We start from the raw sequence: 24106 nt of genomic DNA, 5'->3' as shown, positions 1-24106 counted from the left end.
ATTGAATTCATCCAATTTTTAACTTCCGCGTTTTTAACCTGTCGTTTAATGCTCTTTCTTTCTCCGTCCTCATAACCGGCTTATTTACTGGTTATTTTTCTACTTCTTTTCCGCCACTGTGAATCAACGCTCTTTCTGTATAAATATTTAAATACCTTAGCTGCCCACCTGTTATCGTCCAATTTCCTCAGGCGTTCTTCATATAGTATTTTACTCTTAGCTTCCCGTGCTTCGAACGATGCCCAGCCCATATCCCCTTGTACTTCCTCGTTTGGGGTTTTGCCGTGGGCACCTAGTGCTAATCTTCCAACAGCTCTTGATTTACGTGTAATCTCGACTAAACTTCTGCCCTTAAGCACAGAACCGCATTGCCGAAAGTAAGTCCTGGCACCATTATTCAGTTTCCAAATACCTCTTAGTACTTCATATTTGTTGTACCCCCATAATGCCCTATGTTTCATTATCCCGCCTATGTTCAAGCCTTTCCCGTGTATATCTGCCCTTCGTTTAGCCATATCCCGAGGTATCTGTATTCGGCCACTTTGGGTATTTCGTGGCCTTGTATTGTAAGCACCTGATCAGTTGTATCGTTAAAAATCATCACACCTGACTTAGTTGCGCTAAAACTGAATCCTAGAGCATCTCCTTGGTCTCTACAGCAATTAACCAAAGTTTGTAAATCTTCCTGGCTCCCACTTCCTGGCACCCACCCGACCGGCAGCGCCCCTTGCGGCCTCTCCGCGCAGTCATCGCGGCGGGGACCTCGCCCTCCCGTACGAAAAGAGCCCGCCGCGCGCACTAGCCAGTATATTTCTAGGCACTATAGCTAAGTTATCGCGCCGGAACTGCCCAGCTTGTTAGAGCAGCCCTGGCCGGAGTGGCCGTCTCCTGTTCGCCAAGCGAAAAAGCACATCCGTGGCTGTCGCACAGATGGGTACCACAGGCGAAATCCGCCGCTGCATTGCCCAGCAGGCGTATTAATCCGAGACAGACTCGTGGTATTCTTGAAATGGGCGTGTTCTGCACACATTCACGGAACGTTTGCACTTTTACTTGGGTAGGCAGTGAGTAAAGGGTGGTTCTTTTTACTCTTCTCTTGATGTACGGAGAGGTTGTTCCTCCGTTCTTCTTTTTTCTAACGAAGTACTGAGCCAGTAGGAAGACAGGGGACTCTTGTCGAGCACTGATATAAGTTTTATGTACACAGACGATTATTTACAAGGAGTATGTACATGACAGCATGATGTCTGACCAGCCGTCCCGTGGACCCACTCCACGGCTACTCGAGAGCACGGTCTGCGTGCCTGGCTCCGGTCGAGACTAAAATCTCTGTCTCGCGATGGCGGCAGAGCATCGCGCGCCCCCGCGCTCTCTCCCCACGCGAAAAGAAAAAAACGCAAGAAGTTGAATTATTCTTAAGCCGCGAGCAGGAGGAGCCTCGTCACTACATGTTTTTTCGCTCTCTCCCTAAAAGCCCCGGCCTCGGCGCCATACACAGCCTGCAAACGCGGCGACAAACGCCCTCCCGCAACAGGGACCGCGACACCCCCCTCGGGGCAGGTAAGATGCCGCTAACCGTTCCCAGATGAGGCTAGCAAATGGGCGCGCAGCCACCGGGCATTGTCCGTACCGCGCCACGCCTTGCGGCACCGGCCCTGTCAGAGAAGTGGGCCTTCGATAACCGCAAGTGCGCCCTCCGCGAGCCTAACCTTTTGAAGAAAGCCGCGAGGCGCGCATGCTGCCCTTCCCTCTCCCCACAACAGACCTGTGGGCGATCCGCACTCGGCCACGGAGGATGCTTTCTTCCCGCAGGCCGCGACCGGGCGGAAACGCGACCTTCAACTGATAGGGGAGACCTCGCGTTTACTTTGGTAAAAAAAGAACACGGAAACGAGCTTCTAGTGAAACAGCGAACGCCGTCCAGACTAACGACCACGATGCTGTCGCCGCGCCGCTCGTATAGAGCGGCTTTTTCGGTCGTTATTACGGCGCCGGTTAAAATGGAAAGAGGCAATTGAATGGCGCCTACCTTACACAGTGTTCAACTGAATAATTGGTAACGACGAACAAATTGTACGCTCTGCTTGGTCAGCAGTCGAGAAAATTGCGAAATTAGGGCGTCGTCAGAAGCAGCTTCGCCAAAATAAATACGTGATGTGCGTGCATCCTATTATTTCTCAGTCACTTCGCAGTGGCTAGGTCTTCCTCTTGTTTTTATGGCAGTTAATACAGCTCTCTGGAGCTCGTGCTGCGTTGTAAGCCGCATTCAGAAGCTCTCAACATAGTGTAGAAGGTACTAGCGGTTCGTGGAATGTGAACAGTAATAGTAGGATATACGCGGTCATGCCATAACAAGTTTTCACACATGCGATAGCCCAGTTGGCGATTCAAACTGCAACATTCTTGAAACTAGAGGCAACTACGATAATAACTTTGGAGGTCTGAAGATTGCTCTTAATTTCCGTCTCTCAATGTCCACTAGTATGAGTACAAGCAGACGCTAAAAACTAGCATTACATTTTTTGTGGATATTTGTTTTTCACGAATCGTTATTATGAACGAATTGCTTTGTCTGCGGTGTTGCTCGGTTACCTAAGTGGCCTCATTAACCAGGAAAGACGCTGTAAAATAATAGTTTTGAGATGTCCTAATTCTAAGCAGTTCATAACTTTAATGAGATATTGATCAGTGCAAAGAGACGGATCAGCTGTCCGTTGGGAAGCAAATGCGATTTCTGCCAAATCACCAGTTGGGCGGCCCTGATAAGGTCCGTTTGTGGCGCTCCCAGTGTCTAAGTTTGGGGGTACTGGCGGGAAACGGCTTCGACCAGTCCAAGGAACGGGTCCTAGTACTTTTCAGAAGAGATGAGGCTAGGGCATGTTGGTATGACATACTTAACTGATCTGACTTAACTGATGACTGATCTGCGCATGCGGCTCAAGAAAGCTGTTGTTTCGACATCGCAAGCCATCCTTGCCTTCATTCGCTCTGGACCTGCCAAAGATGTCCCCCTGGCGCCGATCACCGACTATTTAAAGACCGTCAACTTCGTGGACCGTTGCAGTCAGCGGCAAACCTTTGTCCCGGTCTAAACGTTTGCTTCGCTTTTGGCAGGTGAGTGTTGGTTACACCTGTTGTAATTCATCACTTTTCGTGTTTTGCCGCTGACTGCACCATGTCTTCTTTGTGTACTTCTTGCTCAAAAGCCATACCGAAAGATGGGAAATTTATGACTTGCTGTGCCTGTGAGGGCGAATTTCACTTGGGGAAAAACTGCTCGTCAGTTACTGATAACGCCTACAAGAAGATGAGTACGGTAACACGTGAAACATGGAAGTGTCCTTCATGCAAGGATGATTCGGTGGCGCAACCTGACGTAGCATCCAACCCCGATGGTGGTTCGTTCTCGCAGCAACTGTCTGCTCTGAATGTGAAGCTGGATACTTTGACTACCACTGTATCAGCACTGATGGGGAAAATGGAAGAACTGTTGTTGGTCAAGGAAGCTAGTGAAAAGGTTGCTTCAGCAGTCGAGGACATACAGTCAGCTATTGACTTCCTTTCGTCACGGTATGACTCTGTGCTTGCTGGAGTGACCACTAATCAGGCTGAGCTTGCAGATCTTCGGTCACAAGTTCAATCACTGTCTTCAACAGTAGTTTCCCAGAAAGAAGTGATTGACAGGATGAGTGGAGAGATAAATGATCTCGAACAATACAGCAGACGATGTAACTTCGAGATTCACGGCCTTCCGGTCAAATCTGATGAAAACTTGCACACTTTCTTAAGTACCTTAGCAGGCAAACTAAACATTACCGATTTTCAACCAGCAGATATCTCAGCAGTCCATCGGCTACCGTCCAGAGGCGACTATATCCCACCGATCCTAGTACAGACTCAGTCGGTTTCTGTTAAGCAGAAATGGCTCGGAGCTCGGAAGGGCCTTCCTGATTTGGTGCAAGACGACCAGTCTCCTCGGCTGTTTTTTAACGATAACCTGTCTCGGGTTAATCGCGAGCTGTTCCGACTAGCAAGGTCTCGGGGCAAACAAAAGGGTTTTGAGTTCGTCTGGACCAAAAATGGGAAGGTCCTTGCAAAGCGGTCCGAAGGCGCACCTCTCATTCGCATCAACAAGTTTTCGGATCTTGAGAAACTAACATAACCATGTCTGATACAGGTTTCGTGAAGTGTTCCGATTTTTCTGAAGTCCGGAAGTTCTTTCAGTATCAAACAGGCAATTCATTTCAGTTTACTCATGTTAATATTCGCAGTATACGGAAACACTGGGACCATTTTTGTGCGTTAATTCACCCTTTTCACTTAAGTTTTGACGTCATTGCTCTCACGGAAGTGAACGCTTCGTCAGACGTGTTACTACAGTTCTCGCTGCCAGGCTACCAGTTATATTCTTACACTCGTTTACAAAGAATGGGAGGAGGAATCGCAGTTTTTGTTAAGGATTCTTGGTCCGTTTCTGAAATTAGTGTTCCTTTCACTCAAGCAGAAGTAGTTGCGCTCCGCCTAAGTACACCTTGGTTGTCGCTGGTTCTTCTCACAATTTATCGCCCTCCGTGTTGTAACGGTCGAATCTTTTTAGCTGAGCTAGATTTTGCATTATCATCGTTCTCCCGCGAAGAACACGTGTGCATTATCGGTGATATGAATATCGATATTTTACGCCCCACTGTGTCAACGGTCGCAGATTATCTGGACACTTTATCAAAGTGGGGGCTAGCGACTACAATCCACAGCCCTACACGTGAGGAATACTTAGCTGGGCAGCTGGTCGCGTCTTGCATCGACCACATCAACGTGCGTTCTCAAAACCTGTCGGTGCGGTCTGCTGTGGTTGAGGTCAAGCTTGCAGACCACTATTTCATTTGCTGCTCGTCAACAGATAGTTCCAGCCATCCTGCATCTATGCACAGCCAGCAAAAGGTATCAGTACTTGATTATAAGCGTCTTGATGAAAGAATAGCAAAGCATGATTGGGATTCTTTTATTCACAGTGTGTCCCCTGCGGACTTATATGACAGGTTTGTCGATGTTTTTCGTTCACACAAAGCAGAATCTTCCCGCATGGTTACAGTTAAACAACGAAATTTAGACAATACGTGGATGTCTCCCGCGATACTGGAAGCCATTAAAGCGAAGGATCTGCTCTGGGCTCGATCAAGTCGTGCCCCAAACTGTTTTGAGCTACGACTGCAGTTTAAACGTGAACGAAACCGTGTCAACGCCATGATCCGTCTGGCCAAGCGCAACCACTTTAGGTCTCAGTTTAATGACGCACGTTTTAACAGCAAGAAAACATGGTCATTGGTGAATAGTCTGAAAGGAGGGAGCGCTGCTATCTACAATGATACATATTTCATCTCGCATTTTCATAAAGATGGACAGAGCATTGCGAATGACTTCAACAATTTTTTTTCTCTGGTCTCTGGTGCATCTCGAACCCCTCCTACCGACTGTCCTATGCCTCTCAGTGTGATGGAATCTGCTTTCCTTCCTGATATTACTGAAAGTGATTTAAGGTGTATACTTTTCAGTCTTAAACGTAGCAAATCTCCTGGTCATGACGGCCTCACGATTTCTGAATTGTGCAGAAATTTTGAAGTAATTAAAGGTGTTCTACTAGTTATCCTTAACACTATCACTTCTACTGGTATAATACCTGCTTCAATGAAAACTGCTAAAGTTATACCTTTGTACAAGGGTGGCTCCAGAAACATTATGAGTAATTACCGACCTATCTCTATTCTACCATGCATTGGCCAAATTTTTGAGAAGCATCTATTACTCACCATGACGAATTTTTTGAATACGCACAGTGTTCTATCACCTTGTCAGTACGGCTTTATAGCAGGAAAAGGAACAACGGTTCTTCTTGAAGAATTCTCTGACGTGCTAAATTCAGCTTTTGATAAGAATCAAGTCGCATGTTCTCTTTTTCTGGACGTTAGCAAGGCTTTTGATAGCATCTGCCACGTTCTTTTGCTTGATAAACTTTCTGCGCTGGGATTTCGAGGTTCGTTTTTGGAACTGCTTACTAACTTTTTACAAGATAGGCGCCAATATGTGTCGATTTCAAGATTCCATAGCGATTTCACGGCAATTGCCTCTGGAGTCCCGCAAGGTTCTATATTAAGTCCTTTATTATTCAATCTATACGTTAACGACCTTGCTAACAGTGTGCCATCTTTGCTGTTTCAGTATGCTGATGACACTGTTATTGTTGCATGTGCAAAGAAATACACTGATGCTGTTACAGCATTACAGATAGCTGCTATTAAAGCCATGGACTGGTTTAAGTTTAATCTTATTAATGTTAATACTTCTAAAACAAAACTGATCTGTTTTCATAACCCATTAAAACAAGTTGAATTAACTGACCTTGTTTATTTGCATACTTCCTCTTGTCTTAATTGCAACTGTGTACCAGTTGAATATGCGCATTCGGTCAAATATCTTGGCCTGACCTTCGACAGTGATCTCTCTTGGAAATCGCACCTTTCTTTTGTTTGCCAAAGGCTTCGTGCTGTATCGTGTGTCCTGTATAACATTAGATATTTTATGCCTTTTTCTGTCCGTAAATGTGTTGTACATGCTCTAGCCTATAGTGTACTTAGGTACGGAATTACTGTTTATGGTCACTGCACGGTTCGCTGGCAACATAGGGTGAATTCGCTTTTGCGTTTGCTTCTAAAGAATATTGCTTACGACCTGTCCATTGGTAATGACATTGATATTTTTAGAAGACTAAAGCTTCCAAGTTTTAACTCTTTATTAACAGAAACTATTGTGCTAAAACACTTCTGGTACAGTCAGTTCACCGTTCCATATGTCCCTGCTCGGGATTTAAGACCAAAATACCGCTACTGCATTCCTCGCTCCTCAACCCGGTACGGTAAGCGCACACGTCATTACTATGTACCTGCCTGTTTCAATAGCTTGCCTCCTACTGTACTCCGCATGAAAACTAAATACACCCTGAAAAAAACTTTGCGGTATGTCTCCGTGTTGCTTCCTGCCCCGTAGTTATTTCAGCTATTTACTGTATTAATTTCAAATCACTGTAATCTTTCTTGATGTTGTAACAGTTATATATTTGTTTCATTCTGTTTGGTGACCACTTTCTTTTTTTGCAAAGTTCATTGCAACGTCTCTATTTTCCTTTGTTTTGCCAATGTTAGCTGTCTGCCAGGCGCTGCCACTCAAGCCCTTTGAGGCTTTGGTAGGCCTGATTTATGTTGTCTGGCAATTGACGTGAATAAAAGTTCTATCTATCTATCTATCTATCTATCTATCTATCTATCTATCTATCTATCTATCTATCTATCTTAAAGGAAATAAATAGCGCACAAGAGAAGACGGGACAAGCGAGGAGACACAGACAAGCGCTAAAATAGCGCTTGTCTGTGTCTCCTCGCTTGTCCCGTCTTCTCTTGTGCGCTATTTATTTCCCTAGTACTTTATCCGGCCTTTTATGCTCACCCACCAGAGCCAGTTCAGGTGGGAGTGAAGGAGGGCGCGGCTCGTTCCACCAGTGCGCACCATCACGCGCTTGGCTTTCTGCCACGCTTGCTCGATATTCTGAGTGTACGCAACGGTGGTCGGGTCGATGAAGCTGTCTTTGTGACACACTGTATCATGCTGGAGGTCCTTGACACCGGCCGCGTCCTGCAGAGCCTAAAAGTTGTAGCCGCGCCACTCGCCCGTGACTACTTTGGTCTTCGGCAGGCCGTTATCAGTAATGACCCTGCTCAGGGTGTCGCCGTCCCGCTTCTTGACTTCAAAAAGTCGGGTCTCTCCTGTTGACACCCAATACCGGCCGATGACCCAGGGTCCTCGATCCTCCACACCGCTGTAATTACCGCTGAAATGGCCTGAGACGCCGTCCCCAGCCATCAGACAACCGTGGTTCGCCTTTCATCGACCACAGAATAGGGATTCGTAGACCTGAACATTTAGAGGCTGCTCTAGCGTATCAGAAATTTTCACACATGGTTCAACAGTAGTGCCAATGGCTACGCGGTGTAGAAAACACAAATTCCTTTATCTTAATAAAAGTAGTGAAACGTGAATTAAAATTTTTTCAAGAAATGCTTCGGCGCGGCAGACAAGGACAAAACGTAGAATAACACCACAGAGCGCCAACTAACAACTGATAACGGTGTTACCATCAGCAGTCAAGAAGAATATAAGGAGCACCTCGGCGAAACAAGGCTTCAGAGGGCACGGTGTTACCGTTACCAACGCATCGGTGAACCCCTTACTGTTCACCCAGGTCACGCTGTAGAAGGCAGTCAAATTTTTGGTTGCACCCGGCACCATCAGCAGTCAAGACACATGGCAAAGGCCTGGCATTCGCGTCCCCTTGAGACACCCCGATCCCAACCGCACACATTCTGCTCCACTTGTAATGGAATATAAGGAGCACCTCAGCGAACAAGGCTTCAGAGGGCACGGTGTTACCACGACCAACGCATCGGTGAACCCTTTTCTGTTCACCCAGGTCACGCTGTAGAAGACAGTCAAATTTGTGGTTGCACCCGGCACCATCAGTAGTCAAGGCACATGGCAAAGGCCTGGCATTCGCGTCCCCTTGAGACACCCAGATCCCACCCGCGCAATTTCTGTGCCACTACTAATGGAATATAAGGAGCACCTCGGCGAACAAGGCTTCAGAGGGCACGGCGGTACCATGACCAACGCATCGGTGAACCCTTAACTGTTCACATAGGTCCCGCTGTAGAAGACAGTCAAATTTTTGGCAGCACCTGGCACCATCTGCAATCAAGACACATGGCAAAGGCCTGGCATTCGCGTCCCCTTGAGACACCCGGATCCCACCCGCGCAATTTCTGCGCCACTACTAATGGAATATAAGGAGCAGCTCGGCGAACAAGGCTTCAGAGAGCACGGCGGGACCATGACCAACGCATCGGTGAACCCAATATAAGGAGCAGCTCGTCGAACAAGGCTTCAGAGAGCACGGCGGGACCATGACCAACGCATCGGTGAACCCTTAACTGTGCATCCAGGTCATGCTGTAGAAGACAGTCAAATTTGTGGTTGCACCCGGCACCATCAGTAGTCAAGGCACATGGCAAAGGCCTGGCATAGGCAAGTTGCAAATGCTAGGAGGCGCCCCGTATTTCGGACCTCTAGCGCCATCTCGGGAGTAGCTGCTCAAATGCGGCAGGATTACTCCCGCAGTAAGCGGCTCGCGCTGCGTGTTTGACACCCAGTGATGGCGGCAAACAACGTGCCGATATTAATTTTAGCCGGGTTTCGGGAGCTACACGTCCTTGACAGCTTTTTTCGTGGAAAGAATTTGGAGAAAGGAAGACTTCTATTTGAAGCGGGGCTCGTCTACGAGGGGAGGGAACTGCTCAACTCGCACGGATCGGAGGTGACAGCTAGGTGTATTCCGCAGACGAAAATCAACGCACCGGCGAGATGCGTGAAGCTCAGCGTATACCGTGTTATAGGTGACATAATGCTTGAAGATCGACGGCAGAAGACGAATCTTCGCGGGGAGCTGCGATTGCCGTGCTGGCATCGCAGGGAAGTGCAAGCACGCCGCGGCAGTTGCCCTGTACATACAAGACGGCAAATGCGACTAGAAAACCTCTCATCCACGATCGTGGGGCGTACCGGCGTCTTGTAAGGCATACGCGAGGCACTCTAACGTTGCTGTCCCCAAAAAAGAAAAAGGTGACGAACTTACCAGCTGTGTTTACTCCAGAAAAATATTTTCGCGCAAGTTGCTGAAAGTTCGAGTCTTTTTATGTTGCGATTTTTCAGTGCGTGCAAAGGAGGTTCCACTGAACCATGTCACACAATATTTCGGTGACCTCAACTGCCCCTTAACTGATATGTTGAGCGCAGAAGAGTGTATATGGCAGCTGAACCCTTCTACAACCCCTCCTCATAGCTCTCCGCAAGCCCTGGTGCTTTTTGAATGGGAGAGGATCGAAAAAAGAGTTCCACAGCTTTACTGTCATGCAGTGTGGAAACAAAATACTTCTTAAACGAGTTAACTTCCTAGAGAGGTTTGTATCCTAGTGTACAGTACTTAAGTATTCTGTAGAAGAACTGCAGATTGGGCCAGTTGGTGTAGATTCATAGTGATGGTTCAACAGATGGTGATAGTGGTTATGCCGTATGTCCACGCGCTGTCGCACCGGATTAAGAAAGTGGGGAGCAAGCATGGGGTAGAAGTTCTGTTTTCTGCTCCTAAGAAGCTAGAAAGAGTGGGAGCGGCGGTTCAAAGAAGGTATGAAGGGCGCAGAAGAAATGCTTGCAATATCAATCATGAAACAAGATATTGCCACACTGCTGACACTCTGCAGGCGCCACCGGGTGGCCAAAACTTGGCTGCCAGCGCGTGGTGGAGCGTCGTCTTCGTCTAGCTTGTGCTCGGCGGTTCGAAGCCTCGTCTGAGAATACGGCTGTGCTTCCCGCTTCCTGGTGACATTTGGTGGAGCCGTGCTGGGTACCGTCCCATGTACGCTGACCCCGACGACAGCCGTGACGCTTCTCCCCAACGCGCGGACACCACACCCGTCCACAAAGCGAGCCGTCGCCTGCGAGGCCTGCAACCCGAGTTCGAGCCACTGACCAGGCCTGTGCGAACTATGACATCCACCACTGGCAGCAGCCAGACAGGTCAGTGCTCCGGCAGTGCTACGCCGTTCGTCCTACTCGCACCTCGGTCGCCACCATCCTTCCACGGCGACCGGTTCGAGGATGTAGAGGATTGGTTGGCGAGTTTTGACTGTGTGGCCGCATTCAATCAGTGGGACGACGAGCGGAAGCTGTTGAATGTGTATTTTGCACTGCTCGACTCGGCGAAAACGTGGTTCGAGAACCACGAGGCGTCCTTCTCCAACTGGGCAGCTTTTCGCCGCGAGTTGCTCGCTACATTCAGCTCGAGCCAACGGAAGGAAAATGCTGAGATCGCCCTTCGCTCCAGGTCACAGCAGTCCAATGAGAGCGTGCCCATGTTTATAGAGGACATGACACGCCTCTTCAATCGGGCCGACCCTGCCATGCCCGAAGCTACAAAGGTACGGCACCTTATGCGTGGGGTGAATGAGCAGCTGTTCGCTGGCCTCATGCGCGACCCTCCGCTAACCGTCGCCGCCTTCGCCAAGGAAGCTACCTGCATGGAACGTTCGCTGCAGGAACGGAGTGCCCAATACGGCCGTCAGGCGAATGTAGCGGCCACTCACTACTTCACGTCCTTGTCAGGCCCAGGGGACGAGGCGCTGCGAGAGGTTGTACGGAGCATTGTCCGCGAAGAACTGCGACACCTCCGCTTGGATGCTCCGTCGGCAGGTATACCTTCAACGGCGGACGTCATCCGTGACGAAATCCAGCGAGCGGTGCAGTCACCACCAGCACCACTACCAGAGCCGCACGTCATGTCGTACAGCGATGCCCTGCGCCGACCTGCCCCCGTGCCGCAAGCGTTTCGCCCCGTTGCCGGACCTCGACCACCCCACCATTACCTGCGCCCCGTCGAGCAGCAGCAGGATCTGCGCCCTCCTATCAGCAAAGCGCACGTGTGGCGCACGTCCAACGATCGCCCGCTCTGCTACCACTGCGGTGAGCCTGGTCATATTCTGCGGCATTGCCCGTACAGGCGTATGGGTTCGAGAGGATTTCCGCCGGGCGCGCCTCGACCGCGCTATGGTGAAAGACCGCAGGACATAGATGAGTACCTCGCCGCTCACGTGCTGCCCCCGACGACCTCGCAACAGCGCCAATCGCGATCGCCGTCCCCGAGGCGCTTTACTTCGCCCAATCGGCCCTCCACCTCTGGTCAGTTCCGACGCACGTCCCCTCGCCGGGAAAACTGAAGACGGCGTCCTCCGGGGGTAGGGCCGCCGCCACTGCACAGAGTCAACAGCCTCCACCCGACGATTCGACGCGACGACCCGGGCAGCGACCACCCGATCCGACGACCTCACCGACGTGCTGCGAACGATTAGTTTCAGCTGAAATTTTAGTTACCGCCGACAGTTATCATGTGAACGCACTCGTCGATACTGGCGCTGATTTTTCCGTGATGAGCAGTCAGCTCGCCACGACTCTCCGTAAGGTTCTGACGCCTTGGTGTGGACCCGTGATCCGCACCGCCAGTGGCCATGTAGTGACGCCGATCGGTGTCTGCACCTGCCGTATCCAGATCCGAGGTCTTACTTTCACTGGCTCCTTTGCCGTGTTACGTGACTGTTCGAAAGATCTGATTCTGGGCATGGATTTCCTTCGAGAGTATGGTGCGGTCATAGACCTTCGGGAGCTCATGGTATCTTTTTCCGCCCAGCGAGCCGTTGACACCAACAGCGAGCCCAGCAGAGTAGTGTTGCGCCTATGTGCCGACCACATAACGCTTCCACCGCGAGCCAGCAAATTCGTCACAGTCGAATGTGATAGCAGCACCGGCACCCTTGGCATCGCTGAAGCGAACATGTCGCTGCTACTCGCGCGGCAAGTTTGTGTAGCCCGAGGCCTCGTAGAACTTACTAACGGTCGTACCGACATCCTAGTCACCAACTTTACCTGTGAACCGCAACATCTAACGAAGACAGAGGTCGTCGCTTATTTTGACGAGCTTGGAGAGTGTACCCGGCAGTGTTCTTTGTCCACGACGTCAGATCTCGACGACGCGACGGCTGCAGCCATCCCGACCGATGTAAACCCGCACCTCTTGGCCAGTCAGAAACGCTGCGTAGAAAATCTCATTTATTCCTTCCGCGACTGTTTCGCATCAACTTCCAAGGTGCGACAGACGCCGCTCACCAAGCACCGAATTATCGTTGCGGACGACCAAAGACCCCTGTGTCAGCGGCCTTATCGTGTGTCTTCGAAAGAACGTGACGCCGTCCGCCGCCAAGTTACCCAAATGCTCCAGGACGACGTCATACAACCATCCACGAGCCCCTGGGCGTCGCCTGTTGTCCTCGTCACGAAGAAAGATGGCACCCTCAGGTTCTGCGTGGATTACAGGCGCCTCAATAACGTCACAAAAAAGGATGTGTACCCTCTGCCACGCATTGATGATTCCCTAGACCGCCTGCGCCATGCCACTTACTTTTCGTCCCTTGACCTCCGCAGTGGGTATTGGCAAATCGAGGTGGACGAACGCGACCGCGAGAAGACCGCCTTTATTACCCCTGACGGTTTATACGAGTTTAAGGTGCTTCCTTTTGGCTTGTGTTCGGCCCCTGCCACATTCCAACGAATGATGGACACGGTGCTGTCTGGCCTGAAGTGGCAGTCGTGCCTCGTATATCTCGACGATGTCGTGATCTTCTCCGACACGTTCGATGAGCACCTGAAACGTTTGCGTGCTGTTTTCGAGGCCATACGTTCCGCTGGTCTCTCTCTCAAACCGGAAAAATGTCATTTTGCGTTTCATGAGCTGAAGTTTCTTGGTCATATTGTCAGCGCTCAAGGCGTTCGTCCAGACCCCGAAAAAACGGCCGCCGTAGCTGCCTTCCCCAAGCCCACAGACAAACGGAGCCTACGTCGTTTCTTGGGCCTCTGCGCCTACTATCGCCGGTTTGTTGCTAATTTCTCAAAGCTAGCTGAGCCTCTGACCCGCCTGACCAAAGACGCTGAACCCTTCTTCTGGGGCCAGGACCAAGAAAGAGCCTTCACGGAGCTCAAGTCGCGTCTCCAATGTGCGCCTGTACTTGGCCACTTCGACGAGGAGGCCGACACGGAACTACACACAGATGCCAGTAACGTTGGTCTCGGTGCGGTTCTTGTTCAGTGGCAAGATGGCCTAGAACGCGTGATTGCTTATGCCAGTCGCACTTTATCCCGTTCCGAAGTCAACTATTCCACCACGGAAAAGGAATGTCTGGCTGTGCTGTGGGCCATTACAAAATTTCGTCCGTACTTGTATGGCCGCCCATTTCGGGTTGTGAGCGATCATCATTCACTTTGTTGGCTGGCGAATCTGAAAGATCCCTCGGGGCGGCTTGCTCGATGGAGCCTGCGTTTACAAGAATTTGATGTCACCATCGTGCACAAGTCCGGACAGAAACACAGCGACGCTGACTGTCTGTCCCGCGCTCCTATTTCCTGCCCCGCGGACGAGTCCGACGACGATTCCGCTTTCCTCGGTGCTGTTACCACATCCACTCTTGCCCGCCAACAGCGGGCCGACTCCGAACTGCTTCCCCTCATCGAGTACCTCGAAGGAACCGCTCCATCTCCTCCTCGACTCTTCAATCGCGGACTGTCATCGTTTTGTTTGCGTGATGGTGTCCTCTACAAAAAGAATTACGGCCCAACGGACACTGTCTATCTGCTTGCAGTACCTACAGCGCTTCGTGACGAAGTTTTGCGTGCGTGCCACGACGACCTTTCTTCGGGCCACCTCGGGTTTTCCCGCACGTTGGCGCGCATACGTCACAAGTACTACTGGCCCAGGCTTGCTGCGCTCGTCCAACGCTACGTACGAACATGTCGTGAGTGCCAGCGCCGGAAGACGCCGCCGACTAAACCAGCCGGGCTCCTGCAGCCTATTGATCCCCCGCGCCTCCCATTTCAACAGGTTGGCATGGACTTACTTGGTCCATTTCCGGCGTCTTCCATGGGTAACCGGTACATTGCTGTTGCCACTGACTATCTTAGCCGCTACTGTGAGACCAAGGCTCTTCCCCGTGGTACCGCGGCCGAAGTCGCAGATTTCTTCGTTCACAACATTGTGCTTCGTCACGGAGCCCCTACAGTCGTATTAACTGACAGGGGAACCGCGTTCACGTCGGCACTTACGAGCGAGGTACTTCGTCTCAGTGGCACCAGCCATCGAAAGACTACAGCCTACCATCCGCAAACGAACGGACTGACTGAGCGGCTAAACAAGACAATCGCCGATATGATTTCGATGTATGTCGACGATGACCATAGGAACTGGGACCGGATACTACCTTACATCACGTTCGCGTACAACACTGCGCTACACGAAACGACACGCTTCACTCCGTTCCATTTGGTGCACGGTCGCGAAGCCCTAACCATGCTGGACGCCATGCTCCTTCCGGACCCTGTTCCTTCTTCTGTCGTGGCCGCTGACCAATTTGTTCGTGACGCCGAAGCCGCTCGCCATGTGGCTCGACAACGAATCCGGCGCCAACAACAACGCGACGCCAAGCGTTACAACCTCCGCCGCAGGGAGGTGATTACACCCCCGGTGACCAAGTCTGGGTGTGGAGCCCGATCCGTTTGCGAGGGCGCTCTGAGAAGCTTCTTCGCCGTTACTTTGGTCCCTACCAGGTGTTACGCCGCCTCAGCGCGGTGACCTACGAGGCGCTTCCGCAAGGAACTGTCCGGTCCTCTCGACAACCGACGTCCGAGGTAGTCCACGTGGCCAGAATGAAGCCGTATTACTCCCGTTAGCCCCCTCTTCACGGAGACACTCGCGCCGTTAACTTTCCGCCCTCCCTCTATTCTTGTTGTTTTTTTCCCCGCCCGTGCGGCATCGAGCCGATGCCCCTTGGAAGGGAGGGGGGCAATGCCACACTGCTGACACTCTGCAGTCGCCACCGGGTGGCCAAAACTTGGCTGCCAGCGCGTGGTGGAGCGTCGTCTTCGTCTAGCTTGTGCGCGGCGGTTCGAAGCCTCGTCTGAGAATACGGCTGTGCTTCCCGCTTCCTGGTGACAATATGTTCCCTGTAAGACTGGCATAGTTTACAGATCCCCTTGTCCTGCGGCCTTACCTACATAGGCCAGACTGGCCGCTGTATTAACGTGCGGCTCATGAAGCACGCTAATTATTTAAAGAAGAAAGAAACAAACCTAGCGAAGCATTGTTTCACATGCAAATGCACGCCGTTTTTTGGGGACACTGATGTGTTGCTTTGTCATTCTGACTAGCGCACTAGAGAAATTGCTGAAGCCGAGTCATATTATCCGGAAAGATAAAGAGTGCGTGGGTGCTCCATCTGAAACATTATCTGTTAGAGAAATGAATATGCTACACAGTGGATAGCGGTCCTGCGGATACACACGTGCTTTTAAAGCGGTTTTACCTTTTTTGTACTATGAGATTGTTGACATTGCGCATGTGCGCTGTTTTTTCGTGTGTGTATATAATGACATGCTTCTTCCTAATAAAAAATCAGTAGTAAGTTCAGCGCTGTGTGTGTCTTGTCTCCCTCTTGGTCTTTGTGTGTTTGCGCTGTTGAACCATCGCTTAAGTATTCGTATTTTGTCTTCTCTAAGAGAACCTTACTTCTGCCGTCGGACGAGCGCGATCCAGCGGTGACGCCGTTCTATTTCATACGGTCGGCTCGGAAACCTATAAAACTTCGTTCCTGGTGAGTTGGCGTACGTGCTGTTGCAGCCCACGACGCAGCAATTCGTGTTGCATTTCGGCATTGTTCCGAAAAGGCAACAGCTACGCACGAAACAGAGCCCAAACAGGCTACTCCGAACTCCAGCGGGCCGATCGTATCCTTCCGAGTGTGCGCTCGCCGCCGTGAGGGGCGCCCTAGTCGGCGCTGGAACGACGTTCGCTACTAGCCTATTCGCGTCCCCTTGAGACACCCGGATCCCATTTCTGTCCCACTACTAATGGAATATAAGGAGCACCTCGGCGAACAAGGCTTCAGAGGGCACGGCGGTACCATGACCAACGCATCGGTGAGCCCTTAACTGTTCACATAGGTCCCGCTGTAGAAGACAGTCAAATTTTTCGCACCACCTGGCACTAATCTGCAATCAAGACACATGGCAAAGGCCTGGCATTCGCGTCCCCTTGAGACACCCGGATCCCACCCGCGCAATTTCTGCGCCACTACTAATGGAATATAAGGAGCAGCTCGGCGAACAAGGCTTCAGAGAGCACGGCGGGACCATGACCAACGCATCGGTGAACCCTTTACTGTGCAACCAGGTCGCGCTGTAGAAGACAGTCAAATTTTTGGCAGCACCTGGCACCATCAGCAGTCAAGACACATGACAAAGGCCTGGCATTCGAGACCTCGTGAGACATCCGGATCCCACCCGCGCAACTTCAGCGCCACCTCTGACGCAATATCTGGAGTACCTAGGTGAACAAGGCTTCTGAGGGCACGGTGTTACCGTTACCAACGCATCGGTGAACCCCTTACTGTTAACCCAGGTCACGCTATAGAAGGCAGTCAAATTTTTGGCAGCACCCGGCACCATCAACTCTCAAGACACATGGGATAGGCCTGGCATTCGCGTCCCCTTGAGACACCCGGATCCCAACCGCACACATTCTGCTCCACTTGTAATTTAATATAAGGAGCACCTCGGCGAACAAGGCTTCAGAGGGCACGGTGTTACCACGACCAACGCATCGGTGAACCCTTTTCTGTTCACCCAGGTCACACTGTAGAAGACAGTCAAATTTGTGGTTGCACTCGGCACGATCTGTAGTCAAGGCACATGGCAAAGGGCTGGCATTCGCGTCCCCTTGAGACATCCGGATCCCACCCGCGCAATTTCTGTGCCACTACAAATGGAATATAAGGAGCACCTCGGCGAACAAGGCTTCAGAGGGCACGGCGGTACCATGGCCAACGCATCTGTGAACCCTTAACTGTTCACATAGGTCCCGCTGTAGAAGACAGTCAAATTTTTGGCAGCACCTGGCACCATCTGCAATCAAGACACAGGGCAAAGGCCTGGCATTTGCGTCCCCTTGAGACACCCGGATCCCAACCGCGCAATTTCTGCGCCACTACTAATGGAACATAAGGACCACCTCGGCGAACAAGGCTTCAGAGGGCACGGTGTTACCGTCACCAACGCATCGGTGAACCCTTAACTGTTCACATAGGTCCCGCTGTAGAAGACAGTCAAATTTTTGGCACCACCTGGCACCATCAGCAGTCAAGACACATGGCAAAGGCCTGGCATTTGCGTCCCCTTGAGACACCCGGATCCCAACCGCGCAATTTCTGCGCCACTACTAATGGAATATAAGGAGCACCTCGGCGAACAAGGCTTCAGAGGGCACGGCGGTACCATGACCAACGCATCGGTGAACCCTTAACTGTTCACATAGGTCCCGCTGTAGAAGACAGTCAAAATTTTGGCAGCACCTGGCACCATCTGCAATCAAGACACATGGCAAAGGCCTCGCATTCGCGTCCCCTTGAGACACCCGGATCCCGCCCGCGCAATTTCTGCGCCACTACTAATGGAATATAAGGAGCAGCTCGGCGAACAAGGCTTCAGAGAGCACGGCGGGACCATGACCAACGCATCGGTGAACCCTTAACTGTACACCCAGGTCACGCTGTAGAAGACAGTCAACTTTGTGGTTGCACCCGGCACCATCAGTAGTCAAGGCACATGGCAAAGGCCTGGCATTCGCGTCCCCTTGAGACACTGGGATCCCACCCGCGCAATTTCTGTGCCACTACTAATGGAATATAAGGAGCACCTCGGCGAACAAGGCTTCCGAGGGCACGGCGGTACCATGACCAACGCATCGCTGAACCCTTAACTGTTCACATAGGTCCCGCTGTAGAAGACAGTCAAATTTTTGGCACCACTTGGCACCATCTGCAATCAAGACACATGGCAAAGGCCGGGCATTCGCGTCCCCTTGAGACACCCGGATCCCACCCACGCAATTTCTGCGCCACTACTAATGGAATATAAGGAGCAGCTCGGCGAACAAGGCTTCAGAGAGCACGGCGGGACCATGACCAACGCATCGGTGAACCCTTTACTGTGCACCCAGGTCGCGCTGTAGAAGACAGTCAAATTTTTGGCAGCACCCGGCACCATCAGCAGTCAAGACACATGGCAAAGGCCTGGCATTCGCGACCTCGTGAGACACCGGATCCCACCCGCGAAACTTCAGCGCCAACTCTGACGCAATATCTGGAGTACCTAGGTGAACAAGGCTTCTGAGGGCACGGTGTTACCGTTACCAACGCATCGGTGAACCCCTTACTGTTAACCCAGGTCACGCTATAGATGGCAGTCAAATTTTTGGCAGCACCCGGCACCATCAACTCTCAAGACACATGGCATAGGCCTGGCATTCGCGTCCCCTTGAGACACCCGGATCCCAACCGCACACATTCTGCTCCACTTGTAATTTAATATAAGGAGCACCTCGGCGAACAAGGCTTCAGAGGGCACGGTGTTACCACGACCAACGCATCGGTGAACCCTTTTCTGTTCACCCAGGTCACACTGTAGAAGACAGTCAAATTTGTGGTTGCACTCGGCACCATCTGTAGTCAAGGCACATGGCAAAGGGCTGGCATTCGCGTCCCCTTGAGACATCCGGATCCCACCCGCGCAATTTCTGTGCCACTACAAATGGAATATAAGGAGCACCTCGGCGAACAAGGCTTCAGAGGGCACGGCGGTACCATGGCCAACGCATCTGTGAACCCTTAACTGTTCACATAGGTCCCGCTGTAGAAGACAGTCAAATTTTTGGCAGCACCTGGCACCATCTGCAATCAAGACACATGGCAAAGGCCTGGCATTCGCGTCCCCTTGAGACACCCGGATCCCAACCGCGCAATTTCTGCGCCACTACTAATGGAACATAAGGACCACCTCGGCGAACAAGGCTTCAGAGGGCACGGTGTTACCGTCACCAACGCATCGGTGAACCCTTAACTGTTCACATAGGTCCCGCTGTAGAAGACAGTCAAATTTTTGGCACCACCTGGCACCATCAGCAGTCAAGACACATGGCAAAGGCCTGGCATTTGCGTCCCCTTGAGACACCCGGATCCCAACCGCGCAATTTCTGCGCCACTACTAATGGAATATAAGGAGCACCTCGGCGAACAAGGCTTCAGAGGGCACGGCGGTACCATGACCAACGCATCGGTGAACCCTTAACTGTTCACATAGGTCCCGCTGTAGAAGACAGTCAAAATTTTGGCAGCACCTGGCACCATCTGCAATCAAGACACATGGCAAAGGCCTCGCATTCGCGTCCCCTTGAGACACCCGGATCCCGCCCGCGCAATTTCTGCGCCACTACTAATGGAATATAAGGAGCAGCTCGGCGAACAAGGCTTCAGAGAGCACGGCGGGACCATGACCAACGCATCGGTGAACCCTTAACTGTACACCCAGGTCACGCTGTAGAAGACAGTCAACTTTGTGGTTGCACCCGGCACCATCAGTAGTCAAGGCACATGGCAAAGGCCTGGCATAGGCAAGTTGCAAATGCTAGGAGGCGCCCCGTATTTCGGACCTCTAGCGCCATCTCGGGAGTAGCTGCTCAAATGCGGCAGGATTACTCCCGCATTCAGCGGCTCGCGCTGCGTGTTTGACACCCAGTGATGGCGGCAAACAACGTGCCGATATTAATTTTAGCCGGGTTTCGGGAGCTACACGTCCTTGACAGCTTTTTTCGTGGAAAGAATTTGGAGAAAGGAAGACTTCTATTTGAAGCGGGGCTCGTCTACGAGGGGAGGCAACTGCTCAACTCGCACGGATCGGAGGTGACAGCTAGGTGTATTCCGCAGACGAAAATCAACGCACCGGCGAGATGCGTGAAGCTCAGCGTATACCGTGTTATAGGTGACATAATGCTTGAAGATCGACGGCAGAAGACGAATCTTCGCGGGGAGCTGCGATTGCCGTGCTGGCATCGCAGGGAAGTGCAAGCACGCCGCGGCAGTTGCCCTGTACATACACGACGGCAAATGCGACTAGAAAACCTCTCATCCACGATCGTGGGGCGTACCGGCGTCTTGTAAGGCATACGCGAGGCACTCTAACGTTGCTGTCCCCAAAAAAGAAAAAGGTGACGAACTTACCAGCTGTGTTTACTCCAGAAAAATATTTTCGCGCAAGTTGCTGAAAGTTCGAGTCTTTTTATGTTGCGATTTTTCAGTGCGTGCAAAGGAGGTTCCACTGAACCATGTCACACAATATTTCGGTGACCTCAACTGCCCCTTAACTGATATGTTGAGCGCAGAAGAGTGTATATGGCAGCTGAACCCTTCTACAACCCCTCCTCATAGCTCTCCGCAAGCCCTGGTGCTTTTTGAATGGGAGAGGATCGAAAAAAGAGTTCCACAGCTTTACTGTCATGCAGTGTGGAAACAAAATACTTCTTAAACGAGTTAACTTCCTAGAGAGGTTTGTATCCTAGTGTACAGTACTTAAGTATTCTGTAGAAGAACTGCAGATTGGGCCAGTTGGTGTAGATTCATAGTGATGGTTCAACAGATGGTGATAGTGGTTATGCCGTATGTCCACGCGCTGTCGCACCGGATTAAGAAAGTGGGGAGCAAGCATGGGGTAGAAGTTCTGTTTTCTGCTCCTAAGAAGCTAGAAAGAGTGGGAGCGGCGGTTCAAAGAAGGTATGAAGGGCGCAGAAGAAATGCTTGCAATATCAATCATGAAACAAGATATTGCCACACTGCTGACACTCTGCAGGCGCCACCGGGTGGCCAAAACTTGGCTGCCAGCGCGTGGTGGAGCGTCGTCTTCGTCTAGCTTGTGCTCGGCGGTTCGAAGCCTCGTCTGAGAATACGGCTGTGCTTCCCGCTTCCTGGTGACATTTGGTGGAGCCGTGCTGGGTACCGTCCCATGTACGCTGACCCCGACGACAGCCGTGACGCTTCTCCCCAACGCGCGGACACCACACCCGTCCACAAAGCGAGCCGTCGCCTGCGAGGCCTGCAACCCGAGTTCGAGCCACTGACCAGGCCTGTGCGAACTATGACATCCACCACTGGCAGCAGCCAGACAGGTCAGTGCTCCGGCAGTGCTACGCCGTTCGTCCTACTCGCACCTCGGTCGCCACCATCCTTCCACGGCGACCGGTTCGAGGATGTAGAGGATTGGTTGGCCAGTTTTGACTGTGTGGCCGCATTCAATCAGTGGGACGACGAGCGGAAGCTGTTGAATGTGTATTTTGCACTGCTCGACTCGGCGAAAACGTGGTTCGAGAACCACGAGGCGTCCTTCTCCAACTGGGCAGCTTTTCGCCGCGAGTTGCTCGCTACATTCAGCTCGAGCCAACGGAAGGAAAATGCTGAGATCGCCCTTCGCTCCAGGTCACAGCAGTCCAATGAGAGCGTGCCCATGTTTATAGAGGACATGACACGCCTCTTCAATCGGGCCGACCCTGCCATGCCCGAAGCTACAAAGGTACGGCACCTTATGCGTGGGGTGAATGAGCAGCTGTTCGCTGGCCTCATGCGCGACCCTCCGCTAACCGTCGCCGCCTTCGCCAAGGAAGCTACCTGCATGGAACGTTCGCTGCAGGAACGGAGTGCCCAATACGGCCGTCAGGCGAATGTAGCGGCCACTCACTACTTCACGTCCTTGTCAGGCCCAGGGGACGAGGCGCTGCGAGAGGTTGTACGGAGCATTGTCCGCGAAGAACTGCGACACCTCCGCTTGGATGCTCCGTCGGCAGGTATACCTTCAACGGCGGACGTCATCCGTGACGAAATCCAGCGAGCGGTGCAGTCACCACCAGCACCACTACCAGAGCCGCACGTCATGTCGTACAGCGATGCCCTGCGCCGACCTGCCCCCGTGCCGCAAGCGTTTCGCCCCGTTGCCGGACCTCGACCACCCCACCATTACCTGCGCCCCGTCGAGCAGCAGCAGGATCTGCGCCCTCCTATCAGCAAAGCGCACGTGTGGCGCACGTCCAACGATCGCCCGCTCTGCTACCACTGCGGTGAGCCTGGTCATATTCTGCGGCATTGCCCGTACAGGCGTATGGGTTCGAGAGGATTTCCGCCGGGCGCGCCTCGACCGCGCTATGGTGAAAGACCGCAGGACATAGATGAGTACCTCGCCGCTCACGTGCTGCCCCCGACGACCTCGCAACAGCGCCAATCGCGATCGCCGTCCCCGAGGCGCTTTACTTCGCCCAATCGGCCCTCCACCTCTGGTCAGTTCCGACGCACGTCCCCTCGCCGGGAAAACTGAAGACGGCGTCCTTCGGGGGTAGGGCCGCCGCCACTGCACAGAGTCAACAGCCTCCACCCGACGATTCGACGCGACGACCCGGGCAGCGACCACCCGATCCGACGACCTAACCGACGTGCTGCGAACGATTAGTTTCAGCTGAAATTTTAGTTACCGCCGACAGTTATCATGTGAACGCACTCGTCGATACTGGCGCTGATTTTTCCGTGATGAGCAGTCAGCTCGCCACGACTCTCCGTAAGGTTCTGACGCCTTGGTGTGGACCCGTGATCCGCACCGCCAGTGGCCATGTAGTGACGCCGATCGGTGTCTGCACCTGCCGTATCCAGATCCGAGGTCTTACTTTCACTGGCTCCTTTGCCGTGTTACGTGACTGTTCGAAAGATCTGATTCTGGGCATGGATTTCCTTCGAGAGTATGGTGCGGTCATAGACCTTCGGGAGCTCATGGTATCTTTTTCCGCCCAGCGAGCCGTTGACACCAACAGCGAGCCCAGCAGAGTAGTGTTGCGCCTATGTGCCGACCACATAACGCTTCCACCGCGAGCCAGCAAATTCGTCACAGTCGAATGTGATAGCAGCACCGGCACCCTTGGCATCGCTGAAGCGAACATGTCGCTGCTACTCGCGCGGCAAGTTTGTGTAGCCCGAGGCCTCGTAGAACTTACTAACGGTCGTACCGACATCCTAGTCACCAACTTTACCTGTGAACCGCAACATCTAACGAAGACAGAGGTCGTCGCTTATTTTGACGAGCTTGGAGAGTGTACCCGGCAGTGTTCTTTGTCCACGACGTCAGATCTCGACGACGCGACGGCTGCAGCCATCCCGACCGATGTAAACCCGCACCTCTTGGCCAGTCAGAAACGCTGCGTAGAAAATCTCATTTATTCCTTCCGCGACTGTTTCGCATCAACTTCCAAGGTGCGACAGACGCCGCTCACCAAGCACCGAATTATCGTTGCGGACGACCAAAGACCCCTGTGTCAGCGGCCTTATCGTGTGTCTTCGAAAGAACGTGACGCCGTCCGCCGCCAAGTTACCCAAATGCTCCAGGACGACGTCATACAACCATCCACGAGCCCCTGGGCGTCGCCTGTTGTCCTCGTCACGAAGAAAGATGGCACCCTCAGGTTCTGCGTGGATTACAGGCGCCTCAATAACGTCAC

General features: G+C 52.2%; 2 protein-coding genes across 2 annotated transcripts; both read left to right on the top strand.

Moving 5' to 3' along the window:
* Nucleotides 1-10428: 10428 nt before the first annotated feature.
* On the top strand, nt 10429-11870 carry LOC149367569 (uncharacterized). Its single transcript, XM_089574875.1, has one exon. The coding sequence runs from the start codon at nt 10512-10514 to the stop codon at nt 11868-11870; it is 1359 nt and encodes a 452-aa protein (XP_089431001.1). The 5' UTR covers nt 10429-10511.
* A 9626-nt stretch (nt 11871-21496) lies between these two features.
* LOC149367568 (uncharacterized) lies at nt 21497-22938 on the top strand. The gene has a single exon (XM_089574860.1). It carries the CDS (start codon nt 21580-21582, stop codon nt 22936-22938), a length of 1359 nt encoding a protein of 452 aa, XP_089430986.1. The 5' UTR covers nt 21497-21579.
* The last annotated feature ends 1168 nt before the right edge of the window (nt 22939-24106 follow it).

This window comes from Amblyomma mixtum, chromosome 1 (assembly GCF_055824585.1).
Source record: "Amblyomma mixtum isolate Tamu chromosome 1, ASM5582458v1, whole genome shotgun sequence".
Taxonomy (NCBI): Eukaryota; Metazoa; Arthropoda; class Arachnida; order Ixodida; family Ixodidae; genus Amblyomma; species Amblyomma mixtum.
The sequence above is the reverse complement of the archived record's forward strand: the minus strand, read 5'-3'. Positions and strand labels throughout refer to the sequence as shown.

What these genes read in the sequence shown, in the direction of transcription:
- LOC149367569 (XM_089574875.1), top strand. Translation starts at nt 10,512, where the DNA reads ATGTACGCTGACCCCGACGACAGCCGTGACGCTTCTCCCCAACGCGCG.
- LOC149367568 (XM_089574860.1), top strand. Translation starts at nt 21,580, where the DNA reads ATGTACGCTGACCCCGACGACAGCCGTGACGCTTCTCCCCAACGCGCG.